This window comes from Osmerus mordax, chromosome 22 (assembly GCF_038355195.1).
Source record: "Osmerus mordax isolate fOsmMor3 chromosome 22, fOsmMor3.pri, whole genome shotgun sequence".
Classification (NCBI taxonomy): Eukaryota; Metazoa; Chordata; class Actinopteri; order Osmeriformes; family Osmeridae; genus Osmerus; species Osmerus mordax.
Window position 1 is genome coordinate 6,769,109 of NC_090071.1, and position 19,456 is coordinate 6,788,564.

At 41.6% G+C, this 19,456-nt stretch overlaps 3 protein-coding genes across 3 annotated transcripts; 1 reads left to right on the plus strand and 2 right to left on the minus strand.

The window, feature by feature from the left end:
* pnpla4 (patatin-like phospholipase domain containing 4) lies at positions 1–2,319 on the plus strand. Its single transcript, XM_067260547.1, has 7 exons — positions 1–57; positions 327–514; positions 769–863; positions 1,098–1,233; positions 1,534–1,599; positions 1,727–1,879; positions 1,989–2,319. Exons 2-7 carry the CDS (start codon positions 335–337, stop codon positions 2,130–2,132), a joined length of 774 nt encoding a protein of 257 aa, XP_067116648.1. The 5' UTR covers positions 1–57; positions 327–334; the 3' UTR covers positions 2,133–2,319.
* A 25-nt stretch (positions 2,320–2,344) lies between these two features.
* cd28 (CD28 molecule) lies at positions 2,345–3,680 on the minus strand. The gene is made up of 4 exons (XM_067260548.1): positions 3,368–3,680; positions 2,898–3,239; positions 2,625–2,749; positions 2,345–2,477 (listed from the first exon to the last, which is right to left on the minus strand). The coding sequence occupies exons 1-4, from the start codon at positions 3,423–3,425 to the stop codon at positions 2,358–2,360; spliced, it is 645 nt and encodes a 214-aa protein (XP_067116649.1). The 5' UTR covers positions 3,426–3,680; the 3' UTR covers positions 2,345–2,357.
* A 337-nt stretch (positions 3,681–4,017) lies between these two features.
* On the minus strand, positions 4,018–9,853 carry sts (steroid sulfatase (microsomal), isozyme S). The gene is made up of 9 exons (XM_067260546.1): positions 9,702–9,853; positions 9,384–9,505; positions 8,822–8,944; positions 8,290–8,704; positions 7,552–7,688; positions 6,562–6,699; positions 6,066–6,225; positions 5,600–5,721; positions 4,018–5,474 (listed from the first exon to the last, which is right to left on the minus strand). Exons 1-9 carry the CDS (start codon positions 9,851–9,853, stop codon positions 5,080–5,082), a joined length of 1,764 nt encoding a protein of 587 aa, XP_067116647.1. The 3' UTR covers positions 4,018–5,079.
* Between the last annotated feature and the right edge of the window lie 9,603 nt (positions 9,854–19,456).

The following is a 19,456-nucleotide window of genomic DNA, read 5'->3' on the forward strand; positions in this document are numbered from 1 at the left end:
CAACATGCTGAATTGCTGTTCAGACTCGTGAAGCAAAAATGCAGTCATAGTCATGAGGTATGGAAGCTTCACTGCGAAATCATCACAATTGTGTTGTGCCAGACAAACCTATGTGCAATCTATCCAGATTATTTAACTGTAAAATCTAATATCGTCGAGTTAGGCAGCCCAGCTATTTGAGCTCACGAAGGCAGCCACGTTGTCTACTATTAAAAATATGTTAAACAATGTGTAGCCTTATCAACGAGTTATCGTGGTCTGTATCACATAACCCGTTGGATTTCTATTTCCCCATTGTTTTAGTGGTATTTTCCAATTTTATGCAGAGTGCAGTATGGCAGTGCTGAATTTGTCATTTGCGGCATGTGGATTCCTGGGAATCTACCAGTTAGGCGCTGTTAGAGCCATACTGCGGCATGGAGACAAGCTGCTGGGCTCTCTTAGGGCATGTGCAGGGGCATCTGCTGGAGCCCTCGTGGCTGCAGTGCTTGTCACTGCTCCAGACAAACTGGAGGTAAGGTAAAAAAAAGGTCACAATGGTCACCTACAGGTGGCTCAGTCAGATGTCCAGTCTCTTTCTCTATCTCTCTCTATCTCTCTCTCACATAGTGATCCATAAGGCTATCCCTCTTTAAACATCCCCTATCTCATACAGTCTGTTTAGTGGATTAAAATAAAGACACAAGGAAAGTCTGTCAAGGCAAGGTTCAATCATTATTGGATTGAGGTCAGTATAGTAATGATGTCTTTGACTTTGTCACCTACCAGAATTGCAAAGCTTTTACATATAGATTTGCCAGTGATGTCAGGACCAAGAAGCTTGGAGCCATGACACCAGGATATGACTTCATGCTCACCCTTAGGTACAGGAGTACACTTTTATCATGACACTCAAAATTGTTTACAATGCTCTTTTCATGTATTCCTAGATCAAATAGGAAACATCTGTTTAAATGATCCATTTTAGAATTAGCATGTTACTGTACATTTGCATAGCTACTTACAACACTATAATAATTAGGATATTACCTAAAAATACTCAATGCTAATAATTTATACAACTTTACACATGAGCATCTGCTGCTGTGCCTCTCCAGGGAAGGTATAGAGGACATTTTACCCAGTGATGCCCACAGCCTGGCAGGTAATCGCCTTCATGTCTCCATAACACACTCCAGAAGTGGCAAGAACAGGATCATATCCAGCTTTTCCTCCAGGGAAGAGCTCATAAAGGTATACTGCTGCCCACACATCAAGGGACATTTAACCTAGCTTATCATGAACTTCAGCTTTTCAGATCAAAAATTGTTGTCAAGTTTTATGATAACGGCAGCATTGTTTGACTTTTACCTACAGTACTGTCAGTTTGGCTGATATTTGCGATATTGTTGGTCCAAGTAGAGAACACAGGATGTTAGCAGTGGCTCCATAAACAAGTTGGTCTTTTATGTTCAAATGGCCCAATCGATATAGTTTGGCTGAAAGGATTTGATTATGTCATATTGCTTATGTCATTCTCTCCTACTGTTAAAGGCACTCCTAGCAAGCAGTTTTGTTCCAGTGTATGCAGGATTTAGCCCAGTGGAATTCCAAGGACAGGTAACTTTTTTTGTAATCAAAAGACTTTACAAGAGCGCTAAGATCAACTTAACACAACCCAAAACCCCCACGCTACATGTAGTTACACTGTGGCTGTCTGTGAACTATTTTTTTTCGTTATTAACAGAAATGGATAGATGGAGGGTTCACAGACAGCCTTCCTATTTTGCCTGAGGGTCGTACCATAACAGTGTGCCCCTTTGCTGGACCTCAAGATGTTTGTCCTCACCACAGAGGACGCACTAACCTTCGCCTCAAACTTGCCAACATGGACATAATGGTGGGTAACACAAATCATGCTTGGTTCTTTTATGTTGGGTTTTGTACACTTGCAGGAATAGTGTTATTTTTTCCCCCTTTTTTTCTTGTGTTGGTGCGTCCCCTCCTAGTTTTCCAAGGAGAACATGTTACGGTTGAACCAGGCATTGTTTCCGCCTCCGGCAAGTCGCATGAAAGAGCTCTGTCAGGAAGGATATGAAGACGCTGTGAGGTTTTTAAAGAAAGAAGACTGGATGCACCAGGATCTTGTTTGAGTACATTTCGTCAATCATTTATCAACATCATTAATTAAATGGACACAATAATCAGGGTCACAAACACTGAAATTATTTATCTTTGTTATAATTTTTTATAATTTTACCTACATTGAGTGGATTTTACAGTTTTGAACTGAAAGGAATGTAAATTAAATACATTGTTTTAGCATGTACCAGTTTTTGTAAAGTTTTTTCACATTTCTTCCTATTCATGTGCCGTGTTCAAAGGTGGGACAGTGAGACCATTTGCCCTCTCAACGTGTTCATATCTTCATATTCCTGAGGGGCAGCATCACCTGAGGCAACATTAAACCTCTTTTTGCTGGTTTTGCATTTTCCAACCTGTGGGTGGAGACACTAATTACATTGTGATACAAATTGTTTGCTGCACCCTCTTACCGTGATTTGAATTGTAAAAATGTTACAACATTTTAGAGCTGTGGAGCATATTATGAGAGACTATAAGTGTTGGTAAGATGCTGTACTTACTAGAATAGTTATAGAAGCCATTAGAGCTATACTACAGCTACCCGATAAAGCAGCAGCAACACAGATGTTCCACCAGTTGATTGAGTGTTGTGTAGCCACCGGTTGTTCTGTGTAGTTCTGGTGACCTGACACACACACAAAACAACATGAAAAGACAATTTGAAAATACCAAATTCTCACACATGGAGAGAGCCTTTTCCATTAATGGTTCCTAATACTTCATATGAAGTAAGCAGACATGATGGATATCAGTCTTCTGTAAACCTCTCTTACCATCAATTTCCAACAGAGTTCCATTTCCCCGGGCTAGTTCTGGCGGTGGGAAAATCACTAGCACTTCACACAAGTACATAACGCCGTCATGGAACTGGATGTCCTCCAGGACAAGGATGGAGTACCCCTTTGAAGTGTTACCATAGAAATGGATGTTTGAACTCTGCACAAGTTTCTCTGTACCCGAGGAACCATTTGACTTTCTCCGGTGCCATGAGACGTGCACTGTATTTGGATCATTTTTCTGGTGGTTGAACTCGCACACAAGAGCTACATTTCCCCCAGGGACAGTCCGGATCTTCTGAGGATACTGCTTTACGAAAATCTGGGATCCAATTGAGCCTGAAAACAACCAAGACACAAAGGTCCTGTTTCAACCCCCTGAAAGCCCTCCACAGCATCAAAGACATACTTAAGCATCCTTGACTTAATTCCATGGCATCTGTATCTTTAATAGTAAATAAACTCACCAATGATGATGGAGAGAAGCGCAACTACACACCTAACTGATGACATGAGAGAAGGCATACTTAAGATGTAGATCTCACTTATGATTCATAAGTGTGAGGACCGATACCAGTGAAAGACCAGATTTATTGTCTGACAATTTATACACAAAAGTATATTTCCTGTGTGAGGATGTCTGCCCTCTGACATGCATCGTTTCTACAGGAACTCATGTAGACAGAAACCAAACCAGTCCAAAGGTCATCCCTTTTTGCAGGCATAGTGAAATGTTTCTTGCAGACATACTATTAAATGGAAGTAATAGTCTGCGTTCTTCTAACCCACTACTTAAAAAATAACCAGAACCTTTACAGTACCATAATCTTCCAATTGGTATTACTCATGTTGTAGCCTCCTGATATGAAGCTTATCCACAGTTTCTTATAATGAGGCTCATTTTAGCCCACTCCTATTGTATACTTTACACCTGGGGGCAGAGATTTCCCATCTCAAGGTATTTCATTGTTTCGGTTCCTCTCCGAGGAACATTCAGTCTAAATCACTCTAAACATCAGAGGGTCTATTTGAAAACATCCTAACACCCCTTATCATTTGTTCTGGTAATTATCCTCCAGCTGACTCTAACACTATAGAAAAACACATCTGCACACAATTTAACACAGTTTTTGTTTTACAAATACACACTGATACATTGATTGATAAAGTGTACATCGCTGGATTTCTCTATGTTTTTGGAGGTGAATTAACCATTGTACAAATATATATAGCAGCACTCACTCACCCTCTGTAGAGTGCACAAGTGTAAATCTGTGAGGAGGGTGCTTTCACATTTTGGTAACTTCAGTATGAAAATGCAAAGTATCCTAAGCAGCAGTTCTTTTTCTAGAAGACTGAAGACAGATGGTCCTATGAACAGGCCTTAGAGGTATACTGCACGGCTCTCCATAAGTAAGAGTTGCAAAACCTCAAACTGAGGGACACGGCCCTGTGTTTGCCGGCTGGATATCTCGGGGGCACACATGTAGGTTTATAATGCTGCGAGCCGCGTTCCTCTGGTGTCCGGCTGTTTGTGATGGACCAGCAGCCAAAGCCGGGTCAGAGACGAGATAAACAGCTGGCTTCTATCAGCGCCAACCCAGCTGCAAGTCCAATACTGATCAGCCACCACGATTACAGCCCGGCTGTGGCGCACCTTGCTGTTGCAAATTTGATTTGTACATGATCTGCGGATATCAATCATACCTCATTACTACTGTAATATGGTTAGTAATAGTGGTTATGATAGGATGAATCAATAGCAGGAGACAAGAAATTGTGAGCAGCATATAGAGTGCTACCATGAGTCAAAATGCTGGTGGATAGTGGTAGCAATGCTGTCCATATTTGAATTTAAACCTAAACATGTAGGCTGCCACATTGTAATTAGAATCGTTTTGATCAAGGGTAGATATTACCCTCAGTCACAGCATAAGGTTCAAACATACCATTTGTTTTAGAATTATTATTTTTCACCGTTTTACAAATATAAACACATATTTGATATGACGGTTTACTGGCAGGCTGAAAAGAACCAATGAAGAGTAAATTTGGCTGCAACACACTTTACTGCACCAGTGAAACCCTGGCAAGATAGTTCTTCCACAAGGTCTAATAGGAGAAGTGCAACATGAAATGGCCTTTTCCGCCCCCCCCAACCCACGGACCAGTAGAAGTGTTAACTGGTGGGCTGCTCCTGTGGAGGGGTCGATATGCTGCGCTGACTGTCCCTCTCACATCTGCAGAGCTGGGCCAGGGAAGAGCAGCAGGGCTGCAGCCAGGGCTTCCACACCAGCTTCCCTGGGGTCATCTGGGAGAGGACAGGCACCACGGAGCCCGTGTGGCGCTCCACCGCCACCCGGATCTCCTCCAGCACGGCATGGAAGGCGGGCTCAGAGTCTGCCGTCAGGGGCGTGGTCTCTGAAGGGTCCCTGGACAGGTCAAAGAGCAAGGGGGGGTCGTGGTAGGTCACGTACTCTGGAGTGCAGAAGCAGGCGTGTGTGTGGAAGCAGCCGGTCCCGTTTTCAGGATAGAGATTAGGAGTGAAGAAGAAAGCCTTCCAGACTGAATGGCCTGAACAAAAAGAACATAATTTCAGTCTCCCATAGACATCACTAGGTTAAGTATGAGTCGTTTTTTCTTCATACAAAGGGTAGACTTTGTCAAATTGCTGTATTTAGACATGGGACAAGGCTTACTGTCAGGAGGGCACCACCTCACAGCATTCAGGTAGGCATTACAGTAATGGAAGAGAAACTCATGTCTTGACCTCTTGACTCTCCCCTGCAGCAAGGGCAGGAGGTCGTGACCATCTATTATTCTGAGAAAAAAGAAGACACATAACTCAAAGAAAAATGATCTTGGAGAAAAAGAAGACTTGGAAAGAACTAGAAATGATTTGCTGATGTCAATGGAGTCCAAAGACACTAAACATTTGATCAAAGAAGACAGATTATCCTGTTACCTCTTAAAAAACGATAAAAAAGATTCAGAACTTCACCAGCATAGATTTAGGTGACAGCTATTGTGAATATTACTGTCTCAGGCGTGATAGAAAAACCACAGAGAGCAAGTGTATTTTTCCACGGTGACCTAGATTCTAATCGACTGTTATTTTTTGACTGACATGTGCGGCTGCTATGGCGCTACGTGCTGTGGGCTCACCTATCCCCTGGTGTGCTCGCTCCAGCTAGCTTCACCACAGTGGGAAAAATATCCATGTTGCTGGTCGGCTCGTCGATCAGCTTCCCGGCGGGTAACGTACCGCTCCAACGCAGCACACCTGGGACTCTAATACCTCCTTCCCAATTGGTGGATTTCCCTGCTGCTTACACAAAACAGACAGATGGTTTAGCAAGCAGACCAGCAAACAGACAGTCAGGTAGACAGACAGACAGACAGACAGACAGACAGACAGACAGGCAGGCAGGCAGGCAGGCAGGCAGAGAGAAAGACAGACATTGTCACCTATCAAATTCACAACAAATTCTGCATATGTGAGGAGGCTGCCACTTAAGACAACCCGGCTGCTTGAACGGAGCATACTGCACGCTCATTACGTCTAAATACATTACCAATGTAGTTAGATTTGTTCCCAATGCATGCAATGGAAAATATGCACCACCTTTTAATTGGTTATTTATCATTTCATATTCAGTACCTTTGTAGATGCCATTCCAGCCCCGGTGCACTTCCCCCCTGACAGAGATCTCTTCCAGGTGGGCCCCCTGGTCTGAGGTCAGGTAGAGCAGTGTGTTTTCACTCACACTCAACCTGTTCAGGGTCTGCATGATCTGACCTGGGAACAGACAAACAAATAAGCTCTGGAGGATTTACTTATGAGGTACAACAGAGCAACATTATGCAAATTAAACATGTAAATTGTTTCTATGCTAGCAATCTGAATGATACCACAAGACAGCCCCTGTATACAATAGGCTTCTCAGAAACAAACAAGTCCATGGCACCCAAAGTGATTCACAAATCCTTTATAGGCAGGATAGTGTGCGGGTGGCATTTAGAATAATAATACTCACAATTCATTATAAATGCATTGAGGGGCAACATTATGAACAGTCAAGCAAATATGTATTTAAAGTCCCCATTGGTACTCAGGGAATGATAAAGACTCCCTAAGGCTTACCTTCACACAGCATAAATCTTCATTTCTTGGCAGGAAACAAGAACACATCCAAAGAACCAAAACTTTGTTTCTATATGTGACAAAAGTGTTGTCACAGTAGTAATTTGTGTAATTTTACGACCATATAGAACGTTTCCAATCCTCACCCTTACCCTGCTGTTATAGTCCTTTACATTTTAGGAAAAGGCATGCGTATATTTAAAATGTGGTTCTAAAGCTACATGGTAGTTTGGAAAATACTACTGCATCATGTGAAATACAAAAACAGACTATTATTCTCTTTTCTGTGGACTTGAGTATCCTCTTGTCTGGATACAATTTAACCTTACCTAAGTCAAACAAGACACTTACTCTGTGGGATCAAACGATTTTGTCCAAAACACTATGCTGGAGGGACCTAATGGTGATAGTCTGGGACTGAACAGTGTCATGTTATAACTCAAAGAATATGTGACTCAATCTACAAGTGCGAAAATAGACCCAGAGAGGAAGGCAGGCTGTACCTACCGACACTCCAGTCAACCTCATGGACAGCGTCACCATAGAGACCGTGCTGGCTGGTCCCTTGAAAGCGAGGCGAGGCAAACAGAGCAGTGTGCACTTGAATGAAGGAAAGGAAGAGCAGGAAGGGTCTCTCTGAGTTTCTAGAAAAATGGAATCAACACTTCTGTTAGTGCAGTGCATTATATTTTTGTTACATGTACAAGCAAATGGTATAGTACATCTTGGGCCCTATCTTGCACCCAGCGCAATTGACTTTGTCCACTTCAGACCAACCCATTTTAGATTTGCGTCAGGCGCAACAGTCATTTATACTGCCGGTATAATAGCAACAGCGCAGGAGTCCCGCTCACAAAGTTACTTGCGTTTCGCGTTTGATACATGCGTTTCAGATTGTTAAAATGGAGCCCCTTATGTTAAAACATTTGCGCATTACATTTTTTGGCTTAGGTAATAAACTTCCATGTATTTTCATATTCTTGTACTGTAATCATCAACTGGTTATTTTTATGGTTACAATAACAGCTACTGTAAATCATATTGCAGGGAAAATGTGGTACAGGAAGCTTGTATTTTGATATTTTAGGTCACGTGTCACATATACAACAATGCAACAACCTCATAAAGTAATGTGAAAGGTCATGAACATGAACAGACACACACAGGGAAAGTGGTTTGGCCTCAATCTTATCACCAAACAGATAGATCTGAAACAAGATAAGATTTAAGAGAAAAAATAAACACCTTTCAAGAAACTCCACAGCCTCGCGTGTCATTCTTTGGGTCAGGTTCTCAGAGACATAAGGCTGTTCAACAATGTCTTGGTTCCTCATGAGGAAACAGTTCAAGTTGGGAAACGTGAGGACAAACATAGTAAAGGATGCCGCAGCCACGCCCACAAGAGATGCCAGGCACAGGGCCAGCCTCCTCCTGATGGGGACCACGCCCCTGATGTGCAGCAAGGCCACGGTGGCCACCCCCACCCCCAGGGCCCTGTAGGGGATGTGTGCGAGGACGTTTACGAACACTGTGCCGTGGCCCGTCTGGCAGTCACGCAGGTTGGTCATGGTGATACCGTAGAAGTGGTCAAATCCGTGAACGCTGGGGTGGTGACAGTGATCATTGCTCCACTCACAGTTAAGCCCCAGGTGCCATTTTCCTACAGTGGAGAGACAGGTGTTAGGGTAGCAATATTACCAATAAATGACTAGCAGTGACTCAGCTACTAAGGTCAGCTGGAGGGTTAGGACAGTGAAAGAGGAAGATTTTGTCTCACCTATCAGTGCGGTCTTATAACCTTGCTGTTTGGCAATCTTGGCAAACGTGACCTCTTGATTAGGAAGGCCCCCAGATGCTGCGGAGATCACATATACTCCTAGCCTGCCTTGACCCACCATGCCTGTTCAAAATGAAAGCAAGGCATTTGATTAGAAATGACACATTTTGCTAAAGGCGAGTCCTTGCAGCCTATAGCTGATTCTTTAATGTAGATGAATCACTGGAAAGGATGTCAGTTGACAAAACATGTATCACACCACAGGGTGGTTAATAAGTTGGTGAATCTGTTCCCCCATCCTGTGAGCCTGTTTATGCTTCAGTAACTGAAATGAATGCATTATAATACATGACATACGCACTCATAATTACTCATCATGATCTACTGCATGACGACTGTGTGGTCATGATGCTAAATAACTAGTCAAAGATTTTTCATGATTAATTACAACTGTCTGTGTAGCCTTTGATAGGTGGATTACATACAGTGCAACTCATAATGAAAGTGTTTATAATACATTATTTAAAAGGGTTGGTGACCTTGATTCCCCTGGTGGTCTCACCTGATCTTATTGGGTATCGCCCTGTGAGGAAGGCCGCCCTGCTGGGTGTACACAAAGGTGCTGCGGCAATGTGCTGTGTCAACTTCACTCCCTCCTGAGCCAGCTTGTCAATGTTGGGGGTCCTGCAGACAACAGTAATTACCACCACGGTTATTTCATCACAGCCAATCATCAGTAGGGGGGCTATTACACTTCAGTGAACACAGCAACAGTACAATGAAATATTAATCTGTCTGGTTATATGAGTACTGCCTCTGACCTAAGCAACAAGCCTGCATACTCCAACATTCAGACTAGTTATGCACTAACAAGCTTTACCTCAGGGTAGTGTTCCCATAGCACCCCAAGTCTCCAATACCCAGATCATCAACCATCATCAAAACAAAATTGGGTCTTTTTTCCAAAGGTGAAGCACTGCCTGCCTTGAAGAACAATATACTCAGGCAGCAGGGGATCCATGTAGTCTTCATTTTCAGGGGAACCCTGGGAAGACATGCAGCAATAACGTAATTATACTCTGTTCAGGTAGCACGTCTTTAAAGGATAAGCCTACATGTTGTAGCCAGTCTGCTGGACTATAGTTATTATGAAAAGGAAATAAAGAGTCAGGGTACAAAGTCTAATGGGGAAAACATTCTCCACAGAGCTTTCCTGGTTTACACGTTTTCATCACAGCTAAAAAATGGTCTAGAAAGAAAATTAGGAGTTGACTCAAGGGGTTTGTTTATTTATAATGTACCCTCACGTAATATTTTTAAGCCTAAACATGCATGCTACCAATATAATTAGAGCGCAATGGCACATGTCCTTGTATAGATTATGATTACCGACTAAACCAATTCCAAAAGACGCATTTTACTTTCAGATTTACCAGTAATATCCCGTAAAACGAATGTACTGAACTTGACAGCTAAAATTGGAACTTCATTCAATTTCAGATTGTCGGTAGGTTCAGGAAGTAGTGTTTTTGTCATGTGATTAGATCACGCATTTTCATTGGATACAATTAGTTTCCAACTTTCAGTTAGGGTTGGGGTTGGTTTTGCTCCAGTTTGTCTTTTAGTGGGCTTAGTGGGCGTTGAGTTGAATAGCTGACCTTTTCTTCTTAATACAGAATGTATTGACGATTTCTGACGACGCTTGTAACCATACTGATGGAGAAATACTGGCATCTATTGATTGAATCTTACATTGCAGCGTAGTAGGAGAGACGTAAGAGTCCATCCAAAAGTAGAGTTTGGAATGAGTAAACCAATAGACAAATTCAGTTCCTAGCTGTCCTCTGAGATTGAGTAAGCATTTTTCTTTTCTTTTTCTTTGTATAAAATGAAACCTGCAGTGTAGCACAGGATCAGTGTATGTGAACATGTGTAGTAATGTGTCTATGTCTGCCCCACAGATCATTCCTCTATGTACATACTATATACATTCAGTCTGTTTCAGTAGATTAAATCAGTATGGCATGACTCATGCCATAAACAGCATTAGCTTTCAAGTCACATCCGATTGGGTGTCTCGCCCTTGCAGCGCAAGCAGCATTAAAACACCACTCGGCAGTTGTATCAAAGCATTAAAGCCAGTTCTTCCAAGGCCCCTTCAAACGAAGAGATTCATTGACAGCGTGCGTTATCACAAAGACTTGTTCTTCTCAGCAAGCACACTGAGATGGTTGCAATCTTGGCTACTGGGGTTGTTTGTGCTCACATAAAGAAATGGAGAGCACTACTGGTTATCAGATGCATTCCAAAGCACTCACATCACAAATGCTGCTTCAGACCTTGCTACGTGGAATGTAATCCTAAACTCTCTATCTCTATTTCTCTTTTTCTCTGTCTCTCTCGATTTAGACGTAAACACATTATAACTTCCTTGGTCTTTAACCACAGATTATCTGGATGTTATATCTACATGATAGAACCGTTGCCAGCAGGGAGCAGTGTTGCTTAGCAAATTCATGAGATCATAGTTATTTGGTCATAACATATACATTTACATGTGTTCATTTAGAAGACACTTTAACCAAAGCGACATAAAAATAGTCAATAGATCATTAGGCTATTTAAATAGACAAGAGAATATCTTAGACATTGTACCATATGTTCATACCATTTTATGAGTTTGATTATACATGACTAAATCTAAATTCAACATGCAGTAGTGTGAGTGTTTATGAAAATGTATTACATTTTTCAAACAATAAGTGTTTAAACCAATTTAAGTCAATGTCATTTTAAATTTTTGGGGTACAAATTACTATAATTCTGCCATTCGCAGACATCACCCTTCCCCCAGCAAATACATCTAGCTAACTCACTCACCACCTTGTGAGGTCCAGCTATCTGCTGAGGCCAGGTTTCATGACAATGACTGGCCCCTTCTGACAGCAGATGAACTGTCGAAATAGGCCTGGCCCCCAAGGGCCCTGAATCTGTCCCTAGGGCCCATCAGCCCCATGTATGGCCACCCAGCATGCCAACAGACAGCTCAGTATCAGGTTAAGGACCTGCCTTTCTGTCTGTTTGTCTGTCTTACCTCTCTCTGTCTACCCGTCTTGCCCCCCTCCCTCTCTGTGTATACTCACTGACCTCCCCAAACAGATCTTATCTCTCAACGGTCACTGACACCACACCTGGGAGACTGTTTGGTAGACTTCTGGAGGTAGTTTGAGAAGATAGTTTATGGAGGCTTTGTATCCAGTCAAGTACCATGTTTTTTGTCTTTTGAAATAAAAAGTAAGAAAAAGAATCCTGCTTTATGTACATGATGAATCAAGGCAAAAGTCAGAATCAAACTGTTGGAGTGGTTTACTGTAACACATCAGGCTGAGTCAAAGGTATTGAGGCAAACGGTCTAATTCTCTTGATGTTTGAATCAGAGAAAGGCTTTTGTCTCATGCAGAATGTCTGCTACCCTCTCAAAATGTTAAAACAACAGATGGCAAATGCTTTTGATTACTTCAAAGCCATGAGAGGTGTTAGCTATAAGACTAATCAGACACCCTTAATAAGAAAAGGCATTATGAAACCTACATTCCCAATAGTGTGTGTGTGTGTGTGTGTGTGTGTGTATACACAAAAAACAAATGTGTCTGGCATGTTAGATTTTTTGAGTGATGTTTTTCTGTGTGTGTTGTCCAGGCATAGCCCGAGGCTATTTGGTGGTTTTCAGTATAGTACAACAAAACCTCATCACTCACCACCAGGCTTTAGGTCGACACCATGAAAGACACACGCAGCCTCAAGCTGTCAGGATGAGCTGCATGTGTGATTGTCAACAGAATGAGGGCAAAGCTGGGCAGCAGGGAGGACGTGCTTCCACACGTGCTTGAGAATCAATAAGGGACTGCTGTGTGGCATACATGTATTACCAGCTAGAAGTAAGCACCTTCCATGAGAGCTTATTCCTGTGCATTACTTCCACTTGAAAACAAGTTGTTTTCATTTAGATTCATAGTCACCCTACGACAGTCCAGATAGGCCTTACTTGCAGTCCTTTAATCTCAAACAATTGGAGTAAAAAATAATAATAACTGGACTGAAATGCCTGAAACCAATGATTGTTTTTTAGAGAATACAAATTTGGAGTCAGTTCATGCAACCTTCACATTATCCCGTACCCTAATGCAAAGCACGCCAAAGACAGTAGGTGAAATGAGAGCAGCTTTCAGCTCAGTGTGTGATTTGCCCGCTGGCTGTCTTGCTTATGTGTACGGAGGTGCAAATGGATGCTTAACGCTCCAAGGGGACATCCTTTCAGTTTGAGTATTCATATTCAGCAACATGCAACCAGGCGAGGGGGAGATGTTGGCCCACTTCCCCAGGGAGGGGAGCAGCGGGGTGGGGGAGAGAAAAGAAGAGAACAGTCCGGGCGATCAGAGCACATCAACACCCTGTGGCGGAGGACTAGGAAGAAAACTTCATCATTTACTCTGGAGAAAAGGGGAAGGTGTGAATGGATGGTTTGAGGAATGCCAAGCACATTTGCAGCCTCAATAGAAGCATTGTTGTGGATGTTATGTAAACTACTACATGCTAGAAAAACATATAATTGTTTTTTGGTGTGACATTATTGAGTTGATGTTTATGCGATGTCTATTAAGTTATAGTGTAAAGGGTTTTACACATGTATTTGCCGTTCCAGAAAGGTACATACTGTATCAAATTTAAATGTTTTATTATTTGTAAACATGTCTGTTGTCTCTCGGTTGTGATAAGCCCAAGGCATGTCTCTCAGAACCAGGCTCCTAAGTGAGTGACACTTGGGAGAGCATGAATACATTAAGCTGTCAACATGTCTGCCCTCTGTGCAGTTTGCTTTAGATATACCATAAAAAGTACAAGTACAGTAGGCTACCAAAAGTAGATTTGAATGCATCAAATTTACTATTGCTCATTTGCTCACTCACTGTGACCTATGCAGTGGATAAAAGGATTGTAGGTACATGTGCTTTTGACTTGTTTGGTTAAAAAACAAAATCGAAATAGACCTTTTGTGAATAAAGTCAAGAATGAAGATTCAAAATTATCTGTAAAATAAGACACTTTAGCATACAATGGCTTTGTTTTTTTTCCTTTTTTATTGGATATTTTAAGATTTCCTGGGTATTTTATCTGAAAGAAAACAAACCATTGAATATTATGAAACAATATGTGGGTTATGTCAATAATTATGACTCATAGGATCCATTAGTTCTTAACTGAGCTGTGTGTGAGACAGCACACCCTTTATATCGACGTACACACAACACATTTGGGGCTGATGTATTGCTAGTGATGGCTGACATAAATATCAATACCTCATGATTAATTGTCATTAGGATCACACTACCAAGAGTAATAATGAGATCAGAAAATGAATGGGCCTGCAAAGCTATCCATCACTCGCTCACAATGAAGGGAACAGTGACATTTGGCCCAGAGCAGAATTTCTGTGCCTGCAGTGTGGTTTTGAGGCAAGGAAGTCTAATGTTGGAACATAGTGTATAACCGTGTTGGATGGAGGGCATAATAAACAATTTATGACACCATTCCTGTGATCCTGATATGTGTAACAACATCATTAGAATGAAAGAAGAATACAGCCAGGTGACCCTGCCACCAGATGATGCATCCATTATCTCTTAACAAGGCAGTTTGGACTGTATTATCATTCAAAAGAGCTGCATGTGATGTCTCTCAGCTGAATGCTCGTTTTTGCGTGTGAACAAGGATTGCTGTTGTTTGCATTTTTGTATATATATTTTCATTTCCCAGATTCTGTCCAATTACATTTATGTTTACATGAGGAATTATGATGATTCAATGATATGGAGGAAGATCATTCTAGAATCCTAGTTCATAGCACATAACAGGAAGAACACAAATTCAGTGCCTGTATGTGTAAAGGACTTTATCTCCACCATTTGTGCGGCTCACTTTCGATTACTGGCCCTGGCAGTCTGATTAATGAAATCCACTGAGAATCAGCCAAATACCATGCAACACCTTCTCCATTAAAACTGTGTCAGTATCCATCTGTTCCGGCACCCACTCCTCAGCTGAGTTCATCAGTGTTAGAAGCACCATTTGCTTTGGGAGTATCTGCTACAAGGCCTCTTCCTCAGTCTTCAAGAGATCCAAGTTATGGATCCCCAAAGGATCATGTGCAGCATATCCGTCATGAAGCATTAATTCAAAATAATTCAAAAACCGCCAAATGCTTTTTCCAAAGACTTCACTACTCTTTCGGGGATTTTAGCACGCGATCCTGTGTCTGGGAGAATGTGTGTGTGCATACTTTTGTGTGTCTACATTTATGCGTGGTTGTGTGCATGCGTAGACTTTTGGTATCAGTTTCACACTTTCAGTGATATTTTTCATCCATCTGCTACAATACTTCAGTACTTCATGTTCGCCGATGAAAGGGTTTGAAAATGTGGCACAAAATGGAATGCTTGTTTGGTCCAATATCTTAGAAGGCAGAGCAATCTAGGGATGACACACTTATTCTTTAGAAACACCAAACATATACATGTACTGTATAGTACCGCAACCACTACTATGATATTTAGTTACTGGTATACTGAATGAGCCTTGAGAATAACAAAATCTTGCGTACTGCTCATCTCACCCAAAGTTGAGTGATTGGCACTCTGCAGTCTGTGGGAGCGCAAAGGGTTCTAAACCATTTTTACATTTTTAGTCATTTAGCAGACGCTCTTATCCAGAGCGACTTACAGTAAGTACAGGGACATTCCCCCGAGACAAGTAGGGTGAAGTGCCTTGCCCAAGGACACAACATCATGTGGCACGGCCGGGAATCGAACCAGCGACCTTCTGGTTACTAGCCTGATTCTCTAACCGCTCAGCCACCTGACTCCCCACCATCTTTGTACCACAGAGCACATGAGTCAATAACCATTTCTGATGAATTGGCTTGAACATTGATGTCCAGCATGGCTGGCTTGTTGCTAAGTGATAGGGACATGGATCAATGTATCCAAGGTTGTTTCCAGCTGTGAGATTTAATGTGGTGGCCTTTCATTATCACTAATCAAGGACACACCAGGCTGGCTTATGAAACAGTTAGGAGAAAATACATAAATGCGTGGCTTCTTTCATTTTGAAAAAGCAAAATAATCATTGCTGTTGGACATTTGACTTCCATCTTTTCTGATTGATGGATTTGGCACCTTGTTCATAGTGTGACATGACAAGGAATGGACTTGGTTCTCCACTCCACTATAGATATCTCCCCATGTGAACATGCCGAAGGGTGAAACCTGGTATCTGATCATTTCAGTGTGAGAAAGGTTCAAAGTTTCCATTACAATGTATTGATGGGAGCTGCATAGAGACTCCAGGAGGGTTAGGAAGACGTCCATTTTTTGTTTATCACCCGGAGTATTCATCTCCTGTGACCCTTGCCAGAGCCTCTGGTTTTGATTAAGTGTCAGTGTGTGCTTTATCAGCACTATCACAGTAGCCATCTCTCTCATGCTCTGGTTTCATCTCTCTTTTTCTGTCTCTTTCTCTCTCTCTCTCTCTCTCTCTCTCTCTCTCTCTCTCTCTCTCTCTCTCTCTCTCTCTCTCTCTCTCTCTCTCTCTCTCTCTCTCTCTCTCTCTCTCTCCGACTCTCTGTTTCACTCTTTCTCTCAGACTCAATTTCTCTCTATTTCACTCTCTCTCTTTCTCTCCTTTTCTCTCTCCCCCTCTCTCATTCTCGGTTTCACTTTTCTTCTTTCTTCCTTTCTTCCTTTCTTTCTTTTTTTCTTTCTTCACTCTCTCTTCTTCTTTCTCTTTCTCCAACTCTCACTGAGGTAATTAGCTTTCTTTCTTCAGTTTCCACAGTACCATTGTTGGAAAACGTCAGAGTGGAACACCGTACTATAGTGGAGTGAGTTGATCACCTTTGACATGGCTTCTCCAAAACAATGGGAGACAGTGCTTGAAGGTGAAGTATGGAGTTCAGCTGTCTACATCCAATCAAAGATGGAGTGAACTCGTTTACTCACTGCACAATCAGATTTACAGACCCCAGTGTCAGCATACACCTAAAGAAGGGAACTGCATCTGTCTATAATGATTTGTTCTTTTACAAGCATTTAGTTTTCCCACATTTGTAAGGATTATAGTAACTGCAATATGCTGACAGTTTATGCTGCTTATTTGAGTCTGTTCATTTGGGAAGTATATAGTAACATCTGCAAAAACCCACGTTCCATGGTAAGCTTATAAAAGTCAGATATATAGCACTGTTTAAGTCTCCTTCTCAGTGTTACGTTGGATACTGTACACTCTAGTACCATAAAAGTATGGGCTTGTGTATTACATACAGCATGAGCGATAAATCACTCTGTGGCCTCTTGTTGAGTCTGAAAACAATGAGCCATAAAACGTTTCATAAATCGAACCTAGAATTTCTCCTCTACTAAACTGCATCCCTTTGATAACAGCGGGTAGAGTGAGGTTGTATCGGCCAACTGTCCGGGACTGGTTTGTCCTGCCCTCTTTAGGGTTGGGGCTCTGAAGAAGAAACACTTCCATTCAGCAGACCAAAACAATTCCAGCTCAGTTGTTGGTTATTTTGCTCTTAATTGTAATGGTTCATGTCCACAGTGCAACAGGCAGAAAGAGTGTAAGAGAGAGCGAAAGATGGAGAAAGACAGCGAGAAGGGTAGAGGAAAAGATAGAAGTAGCATGAAACAGAGGAAAGGAGGGGAGAGGAAAAAATAGAGTGGGAGAGAGTAAGACGGGGGAGCGAAAGAGAGAAAGAACTACTCGTCGGGAGCACAATCCTATTAGATTACACTGTAAATATAATTTCCATTTCAAGGACTTTTTATTCATTAGCAGTGGAGCATTTGTTATTAGATAATTTTGTCTGGCATGCCCTTGTAAATTGTTACAATGTTTATTACAATCAAGTGGGGTACTCAGAAAGCATTGCAACAGCTTCAAGTTCATCCCTTTCACAAATCTGTCAATGTCTGTTTGGATTCGTATTTTAGTTACTTACTTTTAGCTCTTTACGTATTACGTAATGGATACTTTTCCTTTATACGAGTGAATGACACATTCTTGAAACACATCTTCTATACATAAAAATCAATTGTCTATATTTAAAAAAATGATTGGGATTGTGTGGGAGGTGTATTCTAACACTTCAGGCCTGCGTGTCCGCAACACATGGTAAACACACTTTGAAGAATTTTTTAATCATCACATGAATCCCAGTCTAGAAAACATTGTGACATAAAGCATTCCTCTCTCGGCAACATACTGGCCTGGGCTTTGTGTGCTGTCGGTACATTTTGATTCATTTAGGACATACATTACACACGGGGCATTTCAAAACATGCCAGAAGTACTTTGAAGTTCACACCACAGAATGGGTTTGAATGAAGTTCCTCTAAACCACACAAGACTTTATGTGTTTTGGAAAACGGCGCAGAAACAAATTACAAGAGAGATATTGAACACTTGGAATATCACATGGGATATTCTGTGCTCGGAAATCCTCCTGAAAAAATGAATTTGAGAAAATAATTGATAAGTCAATCAATCTATTTGTTAAATAGATTGTCCTGTAGATTTAGTTGGCATGTCACAATGATCACCCGTATTCAAGGGAACAAGGTAAGAGGCAGTTGATTTAGTAACTGTTCTGTGTTGAAGTCTGTTCAATTATACAGTACATCTCATATGCGATGCAGGTTTCTGACTCTCTCTCTCTCACTCCCTCCTTTCCTACTCTCTCTAGGGAGGGTCATAAATGTGCCTATACCAGTAGAGGAACCAGGGCCTTTGAACACCCATAAATCCTTGGCAAAGATAGAGGGCTTATGCTCCCAGCAGGACAATTTTTTATCCAAATGGACTTTGAGTGCAGTGTACCCCAGGGCATTCATCCATTTTACCTTCATTCAAGTGCTCTATATCATATTCCATCTTGCTGAACAAATCTGATGGACATCATTTACGTAAGTGTAATCATTTCCAAGCCATTTTATAGGACATGCTGTACAATTATTGATTTGACAAAACAATAACAAAGCATCTTGTTAGACGTGTTATGAATTAGTGATGTGCAGCTCTGGGTAAGTGTGTGAGTGTTAGCATACAGTGATTTCATCCATTAGACCCACTGGAGAGGTCATGTAAATATATATTGTTTTCACGTTATACAAAATGAAAGATTAACATTGCAGAGTGACATGAACAACATGTATGCCCACCCAACCGACCACTCTCTTTCCCTCTCACTCTATCTCTCTCTTTCTCTAACACACACACACACACAGACACACAAACAAAACACACATATATAAACACATACTCAATTAAGAAGTGCTATATTTCCATGCATGGACAGCAAACACCCACAGCCAGACAAACTTAAACACAAAGACCTGCTTCAGTCTGTGTATGAGACCATGTGTGTGGAGCAATGCCTGTGTTCTCTGTGTTGTACATACCAGAGCCTATGAAGCTTGGGCCTACTGTTTCCACACTAACCACTGCATGGTGGTGAACAGTGGTTTCAGAGTTAGCTTTTAGATGTCCATACAGTCAAGGTAATGAAGAAAAGCTCTC